The following is a 16904-nucleotide window of genomic DNA, read 5'->3' as shown; positions in this document are numbered from 1 at the left end:
ATTGCCATTTAACTATCTCTTTCCTCACTAATGTATAAGAGTGAGCCAGAAAAGCCAGTCAGGATTTGGTATGTTGTTTCTTAATACTTCCTGGCTATGACAGTCTTCTCCTGTCTGCGGTCTCTTTTTATTTTGTCTCTCTGCACAGGAGGTAAAAAGCCTGAAGCTAGTTTTACCTGTTAGATTACTAAGCAAAATCCAGTAGACAATTGTTTTCCTCTCACACTCTCTCTACTGAACTTCTCCAGGGAGGACTGAGGGCCCACAATGTGCAACTGGGCCTCAGCCAAGAAATTTTCCCAGCTCACTTATATGAACAGGTCATAATTTGATTAAGGGGATAGTTCACATGTTTTCCTACATGGATATCATCTCAATAAAGGAAAAGAATATGCATGCAAAGTACCACTATAAGTGCATACATATTTTAGCATATGTTCTGCTGTACTTGTTACCAAAATATATGGTTAAAGAAAAATGCACATACTATAATTCATAAGGGAAGACATGAGTATTTAAAAAATTTCTTTCTTTAAAAAAATCAGGGAAAAAAAGGGAATTTTTTAAAATCTGGCAACTAAATAAAGTTTAAAAAGAAAAAAAAAAGTAAAATAGACATAAAATAGAACAGTGGTGGTGGATCTACACATACGTTTCCAGAAACTGTTTCCAAATATTTAAAAATAAGTCCATGTGCAGTTGCTGTCTATATGCCATGAGTTCAAATACTGAGAGAGCTCTAAGGTTCTTAGTCTATTGCTTTACTGGAGGTGCGCTTTTACCTTTCCAGTGTTATTATATTATCTGTAGTAAAGGAGCTGCGGTGTCTCAAGTGGTTAACATGCTGAACTGCAGGCTGTGGAAGGTCAGTAGTTCAGCAGTTCAAGACCCAAGTTGCCGCATGACGGAGTGAGCTCCCATCTCTAGTTCCAGCTCCTGCCAACCTAGCAGTTCGAAAGCAAGAAATTGCAAGGAGATAAATAGGTACCACTTCGGTGGGAAGGTAACAGCGTTCCATGTGCCTTGGTGTCTAGTCATGCCAGCCACATGGCCACGGAAACGTCTTCAGACAGCGCTGGCTCTTCGGCTTTGAAACGGAGATCGGTACTGTTAACACTAGAGTCGGACTCGACTGGCTTTCGAGCAAGGGAACCTTTACCTTTACTAGTAAAGGCACAAAGGGTCCATTCTTGTCAGGGTTCTCAGCCCCCAGGCAGGAGCAGGGAATCCCCTAATTTTGTGGGCTCTATGGTAACCAGAGAGTTTTGCCCAAAATACCAGAGCGTCACTGTGCAATGTCCCCGCCATAGTGATATCACAGGGTCGCGACTTGTGACTCACAGCAATGTCACCCCAGACCCCACCCCCCCACTCCCTGAAAGGTCCCTCCCACCCCCTACCAGTGAAAGACTAGGACCTGGCAACCCTAATTTTCGTTGCCCATCAGTTAGTCTCTAAGAGATGGGCAGATAGTTTAAAAGCACATAAGCATCCTCAAAAGACAGGAGTTGGGTGTATGAAGGTTGTGCAGAATTGTTTCCAGTCTAAACCTTTGTCCCTCAACACCCATCAATCTCCCATGATTCAACCTAGGATTAAAAACCTTGTTTGTTGTTCACACTCCAAGTATCCATTAGGACACTGGGGACATCTACCCTTCTGTAAGAACCAACAGCATACATGAGTGAGCAGAGGGTATGTGGCAGAATGTGCCTGCTCAGGCCTGCAGGCCCTATTCCGCCCTGCCTGTTCCAAGAGAAGTGTCTCTGTCTCTCTGGTAACTTGCCATCTGACCTTTGTAGGAATTGCCTGCTGGGAGGGTCAGGACTCCCAGCTTTCCTTCCAAGTTCTGAAGCCTTGCATCTGTGTCTCCTGCTACCCAGTGTCTGGTCACCACAGGAACAATTTATTGCCTCATGCATCCATGAAGGAATAGCCACTTGCCAACTGCCTGCCTTCCCCCTGGTGCCCCTTTTAAAATAGCGTGTCCAAGATGGTGGAGGTCTATGTGGTACAGAGAACCACTACCGGCATCAAAAGTTATAAAGTATTAAAAAGAAAATGTTTACAAGCATCCTTTTAGCACAGCACCAGATTGAGCAAGGGATCCAAAAGAAATAGGTAAAACGCAGATCCTCTGTCCATCTCTCTATACCTGCCCTATCAGATGTTACAATATAGGACAGGTCCCTTTAGCTTAAAGGTAAAAGTTCCCTTGCTCGAAAGCCAGTCGAATCCGACTCTAGGGTTGTATACTTTTTGTTTCAAAGCCGAAGAGCCAGCGCTGTCCGAAGACGTTTCCGTGGTCATGTGGCTGGCATGTCTAAACACCAAGGCACACGGAACGCTGTTTCCTTCCCACCAAAGTGGTACCTATTTATCTAGGTAGGCTTCTCAGAGGCTGAGACTTCAGTGATTCTCTGTAACACAAAAAGCCTCTGACCATGTCTGTACTGAAAGATCTGCAACAGCCATCAATTGTCCCAGATTATCATAAGGCAGGTTGGCACTAAATACCTTGCTAACTGTGCACTGTTGCTTGCCTTTCTTGCCTTCACAGAGGGCTGAATATAACAGGATTCTGGGAGGTCATAACAGAATTGAAAAGCGGGGCTCATCTTGTTGGGTTATGAGTTGTGTGGATTTATCTGAAGGTACTTACTATCTTCCACTGTTATTATAATGAGAACTACTCCAGTTTAATCTTCCCAGTTTGGTGCAATTCTTAATTTTGTTTCAGCCTAAATGTAGTAAGCAGTTAGCAGCATATAACTGCTATTTCTTCTTTCTTTTAGGTTATGCAGTGCCAGATTAGGAGAATCATAAGTTTTCTTGATGCAGAAAGTGAAGATGCAAATTTTACACATTCGTTATATCAACTCACAGGAAGTGACTTGAGGTTATTGCATATAACCTTTTGGGTTCAAATAAACCCACAGCACCAGGATTCCCTTACATTTGTTCTGGAAAGTAGCAAGATGACCAAATTTTGATAGAAGTATACAAAATATGGCAAAAAAAAGAAAGGCTGTGCTAGTTTCATTCTCCTATGGCCTCATCTCTTTCTGCTCTTTTAATTTTGTCCTTATATGTTTCAACTCTGCTTTTCTCCCCAGTGGGGATGCAAAGTGGCTTACAACATCCTCCCCTCCAGTTCTTCCACACAACCAGCACCTTGTAGATTAGGTTTGACTGACAGAATAGCTGGACTATGGTCACCCATGGCAGAGGGGGTGATTTGAATTTAAGTATTCTAGACCAGCACTCTGACTGCTACACTACGCTGGCTTTGCAGATGAATGAATGAGCCAATTTGCAGTCATCAGCTTACTTCTAGGCACACAGCTGCATTGATTGTTCCTCACCTTGATACACCCACATTTACTCTGAATACAGCTTCCAAGCCTACAAAATGTGGGTAACCTTTGCACTTTTCTTTAGTGTGCCTCCATTGCCAGGTATGCATACAGATCTGAGATGAGCTGGCAACTACTGCTTCATATCTCCCTAGAGCACTGCTTCCTGCTGCTGTATGCGAGTATAGGGTGGGGAAAAGAGAAGGCTGTTCATTGCTCAATGTTTTACTTTCTTTCCTGTTTGCAGACCCACCTTCTGATCTGCTTTGCCAATACGAGTAGATATGTGTAGGCAACACTTCCCTTGAAAACCAGTTATCCTTGAGTTAAAGCACTAAATACAAGTCAGTACTGAAACTGTTCTTTTTTAAATTTACACTTTAGTGAAAGAGATAAACACTTTTAAGTGGTAGCTTAATGCTGAGGCTTCCACAAAAGCCACAAAAAGCCCATTCAGAATGCACAACATGGCTGTCAAACAGGACGTGGCAGTTAGTGATGTCACTTGACAAACATCAGTGATTGTCTCCTTGCTACTGCTAGATCTCTTCATTTTGGAGGTACGGCACAAAAGCTCCTCTACCTCTCACTGCATTAAAAAGACTCCGATCATATTTACAGTTCTCACATCATTATCTTACAACTAAAAACCTAAAAGTTAAAGAGAAAGGCTGTTCAGTTACATTTTGATCAGTCAAGTGTGAAGCTCAATTTGAGACAATTAAACACAGGATCAATATTGTTTTTAAAATGTTCCAAGAAGAATGCTTGAAGTGGGTCAGCTGGAAAACTACTATTTAAGGCTCTTGTGCTCATTTTAGTGCTTCATATTTTTAATCAGATCATCCTCACAGTCACCCATTAACTGTAGCACATATGTTCCCGTGCAGAGAAGAAGCTGTCCTGTTACTTGTGCAGTGTGAGACAGAAGTCGGAGAATCTTCCTAGAAAGAAAAACATACTTGCTTAGTTAGAAGTTAGACTCTTCAAACAAAGATCAGCCTTGTGAGCAATAAATTTATACTTGCAATATACTAGAAAGGGAAAGGATTCCCTCTTCTGTGCATTTCTTCTGGCTACTATAATCAGGTCTAATTCTGTCTTGCCAACAAGGACATTGTAGTGATGTAGCAACATCTTCCTAGATCCACTTCCTATGGATCACCATCAAGACTTAGGGTTGCCAAGTGTTTTTTGAGCCGCAGCGGGGGACTCACGGCTGGCAGCTAGAGTGTGCGCACGTGCGCCGCACGCACGTCACCCGGAAGTGACGTGACGCCGCCGGGCACACTGGGGGCGGGGCCACGACCATCCGAGGGAAAACCATAGGACTTGGCAAGCCTATCAAGACTGCTTACCAATATCGTCAGGTGGGAAGAAGACTAAACCAGAATAACTTCACAAATTTTTATTTTGAACAAAGTTCCTTTGAAGTCAAGTAAGCTCATGTATCCCTTCTCTGATTACTATGGTAAATTAGGGCAAGAATCAAGGACATCCAATCTAACCGAACATTCAGGAATTGGCCCTGTAACAAATCACTATCTCAGCTATTATGCATTGTCTTGTATACTTGATTACATTTGAATTTTACCCTGTATTTCATTTAATGGCACCTTGACCCTGGTATTTTTGTCATACTCTCATTTTACAACAGCTGCACACTGAAGATCCAGTACATGCACCAGGTGAAGTAGGCTCTAGTCCACAAAATATTACTCCGGATGTAGGTCATTTGAGTCCCAACTTATTATTTGCTAAAGTTGGGGAATCTAGAAGCTAGGTGTTAGTGTGGCTACATATTCCTGTTTCTCTTGAATCTTATAATGAAGTGGCAAAAAATGTCACTTGAACATCTTCAAGGACTTTCTTAATTCCATTTCCTCTTCAGAAGCTGCAAGCACTACCACCACCTGGTGTCTCCAGTTGGACTCAGACAGCACTGCAGAGAACCTTACAGTTCTTTTCTGCCTATCTTACCCAATCCTTTACTTGCCTCCCTTGTACAACACATCTATATGTTCAACAGATAACAAGTTACTGACAGTCAATTTCCAGTAAAGAGAAAAGCCTTCAAAGCTGTCTGCCTTAGAAAACAGAAAACTTGCTATTCTAGAAAATTTCAGCTACCACTTTTGATGGCAACTTTTTGGATGACATTGCACAGTGTTGGTAAAGCAAGTCAAAATCCCACTTGAAGACTTTACTGTAAAATAATGGCAAGCTGGAGGCACCTACAGCCCTGACTTGGATAGCCCAGGAGAGCCTGATCTTGTCAGATCTTGGAAACTTACCAGGGTTAGACCTAGGTAGTATTTAAGATAGGAGACACCAAGAAAGTCCAGGGTCTCTTGCCTTGAAAACCCGAGGAGTCAACACTAAGTTGGCTGAGACTTGACGGCAAAAAAATGGAACCTATATGTCTTCCATTAGAGCTTGTTGCCCAACTTATTTTCTTGGACTTCTGGCTAAGTGAGTCAAAGTAATGCAAGATGTCTTTAACAGTGCAGTTCACTACTTCAGCTTATTTAACATAAAATAAAAACTTTTTTGTTCCTAGAAGCATACACTTACCGCAGTATACTCTTCGCTCCCATGCATTTGATGTCATAGGACACAGAGTAAATTTCGTAGAAGGTAGCTTTGATATTTAGACATCCAATGAAGTCTTTCGGATTCAGCTTGTACAAATCCAAGGTAATGTTTGCTACTCCCATTTTCTTGGGCTTCAGTATAGTTGTGATGTCATAGTTTGGCCCCTAGATAGAACAAACAGGGCAGGCTTTCACATTTGTATACGGCCTAGACAACAATTTCAATTTAATAGCTCTAAACTGTACTTCGTACTGTTATGCTGAAAGCTGTGATGATACACAAGATTGACTTGTTTAAACAGTTATATTACTTTTTCCATTAAATCCACTACTGATTGCTATTTGCTATGTTGTTCTTAGCGCCTTATTATAGCAGACAGCTTATTTCTTCTGTAAGCACACAGAATTCCACACTCTGCAGCTTGTAAAAATTACTGGCATCCAGTTTATACAGCAGCATGCGGACAAGGCACTCCACTTGCCTCAGTCTGCTTTTGCTGGTCCAGATGTAGGTTCCTTCAGAATGTGTGACGATAACAACCCTGACTTGAAAGCTACTGTAGTTCTAGAGTTAGTATGTTATGCAGCACACTGAGGACTACCCTGTGATTAGCAAGACGTGGGTTCAAATTCATAATCACTAGCAGGGTTAGGTAAGCAAAGCTGGCACCTCTGCCAATCTGGTTTCTCTGCTTACATCCGTCTGCCTCTCTTCTCTACAGGCTTGTGACAGTTTAATTATTATATTGTAAATGGAGTTTTATTGTAACTAACATTGTGATGTTACCCACGCTGAGCCCATGTCGGGGAGGGTGGGCCACAAATGCAATAAATAAATAAAAAGAGGAGTGATGGTGTGAATCTCTGCAGCTCCCTAGCCAATTGTGGGTGGCAGCTAGCTACAGAAAGAGTGGACAGAGGACACCCAAGTGTTGTGTGAGCTAAGATGTGCAGGCCCCCAATCTGCATGTTACCAACTAAAGAAATACATGCAGCTCATAGCTACGCTTTGATCACCTCTAACTTTGCTCCTAGGTACCCTGTCTTCAGGACTAGGAAAGGGATGAATAATCTCCAACACTGAAATACTACAGAAAGCAGGTTATATGTATATTTATGGCATCTCATTAAGGCTGAAAAACTGCAGGAGATCCAATGAAGGGAGATTTGACTTTTGAAAGTTCATACCCTGAAAATCTTGTTGGTCTCTAAGGTGGTGCTGGACTTGTATCTAGCTGCAAGAGCTCTGTTCATGATTGCCCAATGCCACATCCAGTTTGATGCAAAGGTCCTGGCTTTATTAGAAATCAGATTATGGAGTCTCATATTCCATTCCACTTCAGGCTACTGTAATGCATTTGGCAATGCTTTTGTCTCAAATTTAGTTACCTTAATAAATGACCAAGAAAAGTGTTGTTTATACTAAGGATGGCTTGCATGTACAGTAGCCATTCACCAAGGAATTATATGATGGCAAGTATAAGGCAGCAAGCAGATAAGCTATCCTAGAATATTTACACATTCCAAATGTTTAAGAAGTTGTGGTCAGTCCAGCTTCTCTGATGAAACAGAGAGCTATTTGCCTGGGAAAGAGTTTTCACTGTGTGCCAAAGTATGAGGTCTGCATACCAAGTGCCAGTAGTTTAAGGCCTTGAGAGGCCACCTGACCAGTTGCTTTGAAAGATGGGTATCATGTGCTGTCTTTCACACAGAAACAGAGCTAAGCTCACATGGTACAGATTCAGTGGCTGAGAGAGTTGAGCAGAGCTAAAAATGCAAGAGGAGTAATAGGAAAAGCTTGCATGGTAGCAGGAAGAAGATGAAGACCAGCAGTGATGGATGCCATGACACAAGGCTTTTACTTTCTTCCCTTAAGGAACAGGAATATAGCCTTTAAATTTAAAGCTGCAAAAGGCAGGCACAAATGGCAATCCTGGCCTACTCCAGACCTACGTTCCTAGAGATAGTTTGCAGTGCCAACTCAGGACATTTAGCTGTCCAAAACAAAGCACAAAATGTCTGCCCATGCCTATATAATACATACAGCCAGAGTCCTGCTTGGATTGGACTAAAGGGCTCCTTTAGTGTAGCTAGGATCTCATTTCCAATCACAAGAAACAGACAATCTTGGGAACAACCCCCCCCCCCCGAGCTTTAAGGCAGCAATCTTCTCATTCACAACCAGCAATTGCTCTCCAGACACACTGCCTCTGAACAGAAAGGTATTCCAGTTAACAGTCACTGATAGACCCCGTGTTTCTCTGTGAGAAGATTAGAAGGACTTTAGGAAAACCCTCCAATGAACAAGACTACTCACTTCCCTATACAATACATCCCCTGCAGTAGGCACCAATGCCCAAAAGGGAGGCTGAATTGGCACAGTAAACTATTGAAAGCCATTGTAGCACAGTGGCCAAGAGACTTGGCTCAAAACTCTGCATGTTCACCCCAGTGCTGTCAGCCAGTCATGTTCTGAGGGTTCCATCCCCCAGGGCCTGCTGGCTCCATTCAGACCGGGACTATAAGCCTTCCCCTGCACCACCATCTTGACTTGAAATGGCCTGGGGGAAGCTGTCATTTCCTCCACTAGGGAAATTCAGCCTCACAATTCACAGCTAGGGTGACAGTTTATTGAAAGGTTTAAAACAGGAATAGGTGTCTTTACTGCAAATTTCTCTTCCTTGCTATGCAATTGTAGATGTACATCTGCCACCTAGTGCCTTTACAGCAGAAGAGCACTAAAAGTAAAGCATTTAGATAAGCTGCCTTTGGTGGGATTCAACCAAACATTAGCATCTGCTTTGGTTGACCACTGCCATAAAATCAGTGGAAAGCCAGCCCACTACAGCTGCTGGTGTGCCAGACTAGATCTGGGAGACCTAGAGTCAAACACACACACACACACAGCCATGGAAGCTCACTCAGTTACTTTGGCCTAGTCACACTCAACCTAACCCACCTCACTGGGTTGGTATGAGGATAGAATGGAGAAGGAGAGAACAATGTTGTATGAGGCTTTTGGTCCCCACTGGGGGAAGGGGGAAGCAGGATATAAATACCTAAGCCAGTCTCATCTGGCTGGACTAGCCAGAGCACTGCCTAATGCAAAGGGGTACAAGGAGAAGGACTGGTTGCTCCACAGGGGTTCAGAGGAGGGATTCGCTGGCTTTGAGAAGTACAGAAAGCAAAGGGTGAGATGCTCCTCAGAAGAGCCAAGCAATACTTGCTGCTCCCCAAGAAACTATATCTGAGGCAGCTGCCTCCTCTTGGGGTTCAGTTGGCCCTAGTAGTTTGAAACAATAACACTTAGGCCTAAAGCACCACATCTGAAGCTCAGTAGTCTCAAACACGTGCCCACCTAGTTCCTTCCTGTAATATCCCACCTGTGCACAAACAACTTACGGGCTTCCATTTCTGTCCTTTCTCCAGAAGCATGAAGTGTGTGTTGTCTCCCAGCGACTGGAAGAAGTCTTCTGTGTCCACCACTGTGCCATCTTCCTCCAAAACTAGTGCTACCAATCCAGCAGTAATCATTAAGGCATCCAGGGTCTAGAGAGAAGGCAGCAGAGTTACTTTTTGGAACCAATGCCTTTGTGAAAACAACTCTTGATTATCTCCTCCTTGCCCCAGAGTTCCTAGTTCAGCACATATACAAACTCAAGTTGCCTCCACACGTCAGCCACCAAGCTGCCATACAAAACCACCATCAAGCAGACAACTTTCGAACAGAGCAAATTTACCAAAGCAGAGCTGTGTAAACCCATGCTAATCTGCTAAGTTCCTCCAACCACCTTTGAAAGAGAACTGCTTCTACTACTGCCAAGCTAGCAGTCAAATTAGTGATGTTGGAAAGAAGTCTAGATTTTCTCACATTTGCCCTTTAATCTACAGCACCTCAATTGTAGAGCTCAAGTGGTCCTCAGAAGCAGCATCCCAATGTTGATGCATGGGTGCAATTGGCACCAATCTAATCCAACCCTTATTACCTCTTTCCTGCTTCACAAACTGGCTTAATCATGAAGCTATGAACCAGTTTATAGCTTTACCTGCGCAACATAAAGAGGACTGAATGTGGAGCAGACCCTTAGAGTTCCGGAACTAATGATGCATCTTTACCACCTGTCCCACTGAGACAGCATCAGGCTGTACACCTTGAATCCAACTATTAAAGGCTGTGCAATAAAGCTGGGCTTTAGAGCCCAAAGACGGAACTTTTTTGCCATTTGCTAAAACAAACTGCAGCAGTTTCCCCTTTGGCGCAGAGCAGTGCGAGGCAGTTTAGGAATCCAATTATATGGTTTTCAACAAGAAGCCTACCTTGCTAATAAGCTCCTGTAGGCTGCTTGCAACAACTCCTCTGCGGCTGCTTCTGTTATGGTTACAGACCCGGAAGGGCCGAGCTGCAGGCGGAAGGGCAGCAGATAGGGTCTGCTTTGTAACAGACCCTAGAGATGCTCCCACAGACACCAAAGACCTGCAACAAAAACAGGGTGTTTAGTTCAATGGATCTACTGCATGGTGGTTGCAGAGGTGGGGGTTGAAGTTAAGACCGACCATATTCAGTACCCTATATGGCTATTTTCTAAAGGGACGGCACAGTGGTTTTCTTCAGCACAAAGGAACCATAGCCCTTCTCTAGCATGTTGTTGTTGTTGTTCAGTCGCACAGTCGAGTCCGACTCTTTGTGACCCCATGGACCAGATCACACCAGGCCTTCCTGTCTTCCGCCGTCCTCTGAAGCTGGCTCATGTACAAACAGCTAATTCTTAAAAACAACAACAGAGCCCTGAATAGCCCAGGCAAGCCTGATCTCATCAGATCTTGGAAGATAAGCAGGGCCAACCCTGGCAAGTATTTGGATGGGTAAAGTAAAAAAACACTCACCCTTCTAGCAGCTCTGTCTCCTGCTCAGAGCTCAGCTGGGTCTCAGTAAAGAAATACTTGTATATTATCAACTACAGATTAGAGATGGAAAGGCCCAAAAAAATCTGAAAGACTGAGGACTTTCTCAATTTTTTCCTTTTAGAAAAGCTGGAAATTTTTAATGAGAACGACTGAAGTCTTCATTTATACTAGACAACATTGGATCCAGCTACTTTCAGTGGTCAGTCCAGTCCCTCTGCATGTTCCTGCAAACATCAGTCCCTCCAAGTTAAATGTAACCAACTCCCACATGTAGCTAGGACTGCAGCAACCTTAAAAGAGCAGCTGTTTTGCTAAAGTAAACCAACCATGTTTGTCTAAAATACCTAAACAGCAAAACATTTTGTTTGGGATCTTTTCCCTTGCAACTACAGCAGATGAAGTTTGTGTTAGAGACATCAGCTAACTTAAAAAAACAACACTACTGAGGAACGAAGTGTTTCTATTAACTACGTGTTTTAAGATTTACATATCTGTTTGCACGCACTTTAGTTTGCACCAAACAGATACTATGTACAGATTCACAACACAGTGTATCTGTATTGTAGTTAGCTCTGGAACTAGTTCATTTAATGTCTACAGTTCATATTTATCTACAACAGAGTTCCATTACTTCGCAGCTTTAATAAAAGCCTACTTTCATAACACTCGTTAGAGGGCTGGAGGATTAAGTGGGGCAAGAGCTACCCTGTGGTGGAAAGCTAGACAGATGTCAACACCAGATTGGATACCATACGGTATGCCTTCACAACCTGTGACTGAACAAGCCCTGGTCAGCATTAAGCACAGCCTTTTCAAAGAATAAAAAGGCCTCACTGTTAAGCATGTTTACTTGGAAATAAGCCCTACTAAGCTCAAGGGGATTTTTGTAACCAACAGTAGAACTTTAGCCCAGTGGCATTTTGGCACAAGAAGAACTTCAAGATGCCCAGCTTCTTACTTTGCCCAAAACATCAGTATAAAGCCTACATTAAATACACCCAAGAGATAGCACCTCTTTTACACAACTTTAAATTATGACTGACAAGGGTCACAGGTGAAAGTGGTTATATTAAAGCTCCTTCCAAACACATTTCAAAGAGCTTCCAGCTAACAGGAATAGTTTTAAAAGAGTGCCACTTTGCAGCCATATTCTAAGTGAGGTATTTGCATGCAACAAATCTGCATTTATGCAAGCAATGTCATCATACCAAGAAAAGATAGTGGTCAGGAGTAAGGCTACTGGCAAGCCCATCCTAGGGTTACTAAATAATAAGCTTAGAAGACAGATGTTACTGAACAGCATGCCCCTTACCCCATTCCTTAGGGGAGACGGCACCTGCTGCTCCAGACATAGTACAGATTATTTACAGCTTGGAGTAGTATGCACAGGACCTCACCCCTTTAAAAGCTGCACATTCACACTTTAGCTAATTGCTAATTTTAAAGCAAAGGACACAAGCAAAAATAAGAGCTACTTAAAGTCACAGAACAAAGAATAGTACCCACCTGATTCCCTCTTTTGCTCTAGTACTGAACAGAAGGACTAATGAAGAGTTTTCAGGAGTTTGTGTTTGTACTTTTGTTATACTGAGATTGGTCCTAATAAAAGAGATTGGACTCTAAGTAATATTTAAAGAGCAAAGTGTGGCTCTTTAAAAAGAAAGTAAAATCTTTTAAGTGGGATGCTAGAATAACCAAGATGTGAAAGGAATGGCAGGTAAAGATTTCTGTGGGACTAAAGGGCTCCTTAGACAGGCATTACGGACATGGAATATGGCAGGGATGAACAGTTGCCAATAAACCAAGCGAGAACTGTGTAGAGTGCTCCTGCGCATATCAGTATATCTAATTGTCAGCAATATGCATATGGACAGCCAAAACAGAGATTTCTACAAACCAGAGAAAAGCCCCAAACTTGCAGAAAAATCTGAAATCTAAGAATCTGTATCTCGAGAGAGAGATTAAAATACCCCAAAATAATAGATACAATACCTGTACCTTTAAGAAAGGAGACCTCAGGGGTCATTGTGGAAATTGCCAGACAACTACAACAGTATTGCCAGCCTTCAAACCACATTGAGGCTCTGCTCAGCAGTAGTCACCAGGCGACTTGCCATCGTTCAGTTTGCACATTTCACCCAGTTGCAACAGTGGCCACAACCTGATGCCACACTACTTACCTGGGCCGAACAGCAGCCTCTACACAACTTGTGCAAGATAACTAGGCCCAGAAATGGCCACCACACAACCAATGTTCCCTCTAAGCTGAGTTATTGTGAGCTAGCTCACATTTTTTTAGCCTCCGGCTCTGGTTTTTGGTCTTAGCTCAGGAAGGATGGCTCCAGAGCAAACTGATTTATGCAGCAGCCAAATCACCTGCTCACAACTTTAATGCCGGTAGCTCACAAAGCAGAATTTTTGCTCACAAGACTCCACAGCTTAGAGGGAACATTGCACACAACTCATCTGAGCGACTTGCTATTGGATGACTTTTTCAATGTGTCCAGACTTTTCCCAGGGAGAGGGAAAACTGAGAGCCTATGTGGTGTCATGGTTAGAGAATCAGACGAGGATCTGGGAGACCCCCCACCAAAGCCCTGCTCTGCCATGGAAGCTTGCTGGGGGACCTTGAACTGCTTCACTCTCTCTCAGCCGGATGCATTTCACATGGTTGTTGAAAGGATAAAACAGACAACGTGAGAACTATAGAAGCTCTTCTGGGTTCCCATTGTGGAGAAAGGCAGTGTCTAAATGAAGTACATAAGTAATAATTAAAGATGAAGGCTTGGAGGCACATAAAAGAAAGGTTGATTGATGAAGGGCAAGGAGAGAGCAACACAAGGAAAGAGGGAAGGAAAAGGGGTGATTGTCAAGAGAAGAAAAAGAGGACATAGTAAGGGGGAGGAAGGGATTCAGGAGAAAATGAAGTTACCCCTTCAACCCTTTGGGGGTTCCCTCAGGAGAGCCACTTCCTAATTAAAAACTCACAAAAGTTTCGGGGATGCAGAAAACTTAAGAACTGTTAGTCAACATGCCAGTTACCAGGAGCGTTAAAATAAGCAGTTTAATTAGGCAAATGGACTTTCTTATACGGGCTCTTTATGGACCTCTTACTCTGAATTCTGAAGCGCCTCGGCGGCTTGTAAAATGTTGCTGGCCCCTCCTGCCCAGCAGCAGGACGGAGAACCACAGTCCGGGTGCAGCAAACAGCAGCCACCGTATGAAGAGTTTCTGCCGGGCAAGGACCGGGAAGCGGCGTGTCTCAAAAGCCCTCACGGCAGATAGGAGCCAAAGCTGCTCCCGCCTAGTCTGAGAACCTTAGAGCGGAGCGAAGAGACCGCCCGGTCTCCTGGCCAAACAAAGAGCGCCTCCCTCCCTCCCCCCCCACAGTCCACTGCAGACGCAGCAGAGACCCCCGTCCGAGGCGCGCTCATTCGGGAGTCAGTCGTCAGCCCACCGAAAACCCAACGGGACCCGCCTCTCGCTCAGCGGCGGTGCAGCCACGCCTCACCTGACCAAAGCCACGGCGCAGTCGCGGGCGCTCTCCACAGCCATCCTGCAGCTCCGCACGCCGGCTCGCCTTCTCCCGCTTCTTCTCGCCCCGGCAGCAACAATGGCCCGGAGCTCTCGGCCACGCCTTCTTATGCCACCGAGGCCTCCCTCCGGCCCGCCCTTCCGTGACTGCCGAGTAGGCCGAGGGGTTCGTTTCGCAAGCGGTCAGCGGAGTGTCGCTGTGGCCACCCGGCCGCCGGGTTCAAGACGTGCTCAGCCTGTTTTTAAGGCAAGGGTTTAATCCGACCTCTGGCCGCGTCTGAAACGGGTGTCGCTTGCATTGTCCTTTCTTGCGGGTCGGTGACTCTACAAACAGTTTTGTGGATTGTAAAAAAGGTAAAGGTTCCCTTGCTCGAAAGCCAGTCGAGTCCGACTCTAGGGTTGCGGTGCTCATCTCCGTTTCAAAGCCGAAGAGCCAGCGCTGTCCGAAGACGTTTCCGTGGTCATGTGGCCGGCATGACTAAACACCCAGGCGCACGGAACGCTGTTACCTTCCCACCGAAGTGGTCCCTATTTCTCTACTTGCAATTTCTTGCTTTCGAACTGCTAGGTTGGCAGGAGCTGGAACCAGAGATGGGAGCTCACTCCGTCATGCGGCACACTCAGGTCTCGAACTGCTGAACTACTGACCTTCCACAGCCTGCAGTTCAGCGTCTTAACCACTTGAGCCACCGCAGATTGTACACACCCTTAGAAAGGCAGATTGGAAATGTATCAGATTTAATGAAGCCTAATCTTTCGTGGGATGAAGCCCGGGGTAGTTTAGCACTTGAGCCACCGATGGCCCTTTAAAGTTGTTGTTGTTGTTCAGTCGCACAGTCGAGTCTGGTTTTGCTAAAATAATCCTGGAAAAAAGGTTCGGTGGCACCTTTAACACCAACAAAGTTTTACTGGAGGCATACAGGATAATTTACTGCCCACCCTCTATGTGTATGTATGACTGTTATTTCTATTAACATTTCATTGTATCTGAAGAAGTGTTCTTTGCACAGGAAAGCTCATACCCAGAATAAGACTGTGTTGGTCTTAAAGGTGCCACTGGACTCAAACTTTGTTCTGCTTCAGACCAACATGGCTACCCACCTGGTTGATACTGAAAGTTTGAGTGCACTTCTATCCTAACCATGTCACTGAGAGGTAAAGCGCATTGAGTTCAGTGTGACTTACAATCAAGTACGTGAAGAATGCATAGTTTAGACTGTCCAAGTGACAGAAGAAGTTCATTTCCTCTCAGCTGCTCTTGCATGTGTGGTGGAGGTTCATGTGAATTATTAGGTCACATGTTCTGAGGTTAAGATAATACAAAAACGTTGCAGGCTTGAGTCTCTGGGGCAGGGGGTATGAGAAACTAATGTTTATTTCAGTTATTAGAATGATCAGGAGAATGATTTCTCTCTCTTCTTTGAACATCCCATCTTATCTGCAAGGCCTTTGGTTTAGCATCACAATCTGCATCCGCAACTAATATAAAATTTAATTCCCAGATGTGCGTATTTGGAAAGTAAGCAATAATGAGAAAACCAAGCTGCACACACTTCGTTGGTTAGCTGTAAACGGTTACTGGTATTAGTAGGATATAGATGACATCACTAATCGCAAGCAGAAACACAGTTGAAAGAAGACTTAAGGCAGATTAAGTGCCATCCTTTTTTATATTGAAATCCAGTGATTTGATTACAGGGTTAAAGGTAGAAGAGGAGAATTTCTGCATGTTAGGAATATTTCCTATTCCTACTGTGCCATTTTTATCTTCTCATGCCATCTCTCAGCCCACAGTGTTTTCAGCCCACGACTCCTCTTCACATACCGTTTCCTTAACCCAATCTCAGGGTCTCCCGTCCTCTTCAATCTAGCCAAGATGGGTCAGGGAAGGTAACCCCAGTGGAAAAATATACCCAGCACTATGGTCATTTGGAAATTCCTTGACTTTGAAATTCATCAGTGGCCATGGATGTGTTGTCAGTAGCTAGGTACAACAATGGAGTGACTGGCTGCAGATCATTTGGTCTGAGGAAGCATTAATCGCCATAAATATAGGATAGAGCTCTAGGGCCAAGAAATGGTAATTATTCTGGATTAATCAGGACTGAGAGTATGAATTTGTGGATGCAGCCTTAAAAAGACACATATCAGCAGAGTATGTGCATGCTAAATATTTAAGGACAATTAATTTTGCCACTTTCCCCATTCTATTATTATTTTATTTTTAATAAGCATTTTATTTTCACAATAATGACTGCAACACTCGCCAATATGTTTTGGCAGTGTATATGTTAGATACTTGCTGAGTATGTGGGTGTGAGGATCAGCTCCCAGTTGTCCCAATAGCCCTACCAAATTTTAATCAAAGTATGGTTTCAAAAGTAGCTCTTGCATGTAGAGAAAAGAACTGTGCACACACAAATTGTTTTGTTATCATACTCTTTTGGGAAAGGCAAAGGTTGATTGCCTATCTGTTCCTTGAGTGGATCTTTCAGGAAGGATATTCATTCCACAG

At 43.9% G+C, this 16904-nt stretch overlaps 1 protein-coding gene across 1 annotated transcript; it reads right to left on the bottom strand.

The window, feature by feature from the left end:
- Positions 1–3781: 3781 nt before the first annotated feature.
- On the bottom strand, positions 3782–14453 carry CIDEA (cell death-inducing DFFA-like effector a). The gene is made up of 5 exons (XM_015414370.1): positions 14367–14453; positions 10268–10424; positions 9353–9499; positions 5931–6115; positions 3782–4300 (listed from the first exon to the last, which is right to left on the bottom strand). Exons 1-5 carry the CDS (start codon positions 14408–14410, stop codon positions 4174–4176), a joined length of 660 nt encoding a protein of 219 aa, XP_015269856.1. The 5' UTR covers positions 14411–14453; the 3' UTR covers positions 3782–4173.
- Positions 14454–16904: the final 2451 nt, after the last annotated feature.

Source organism: Gekko japonicus, unplaced genomic scaffold, assembly GCF_001447785.1.
Source record: "Gekko japonicus isolate JY-2015 unplaced genomic scaffold, Gekko_japonicus_V1.1 scaffold157, whole genome shotgun sequence".
NCBI classification, from domain to species: domain Eukaryota; kingdom Metazoa; phylum Chordata; class Lepidosauria; order Squamata; family Gekkonidae; genus Gekko; species Gekko japonicus.
This window is presented reverse-complemented; position numbering and strand designations above follow the sequence as displayed.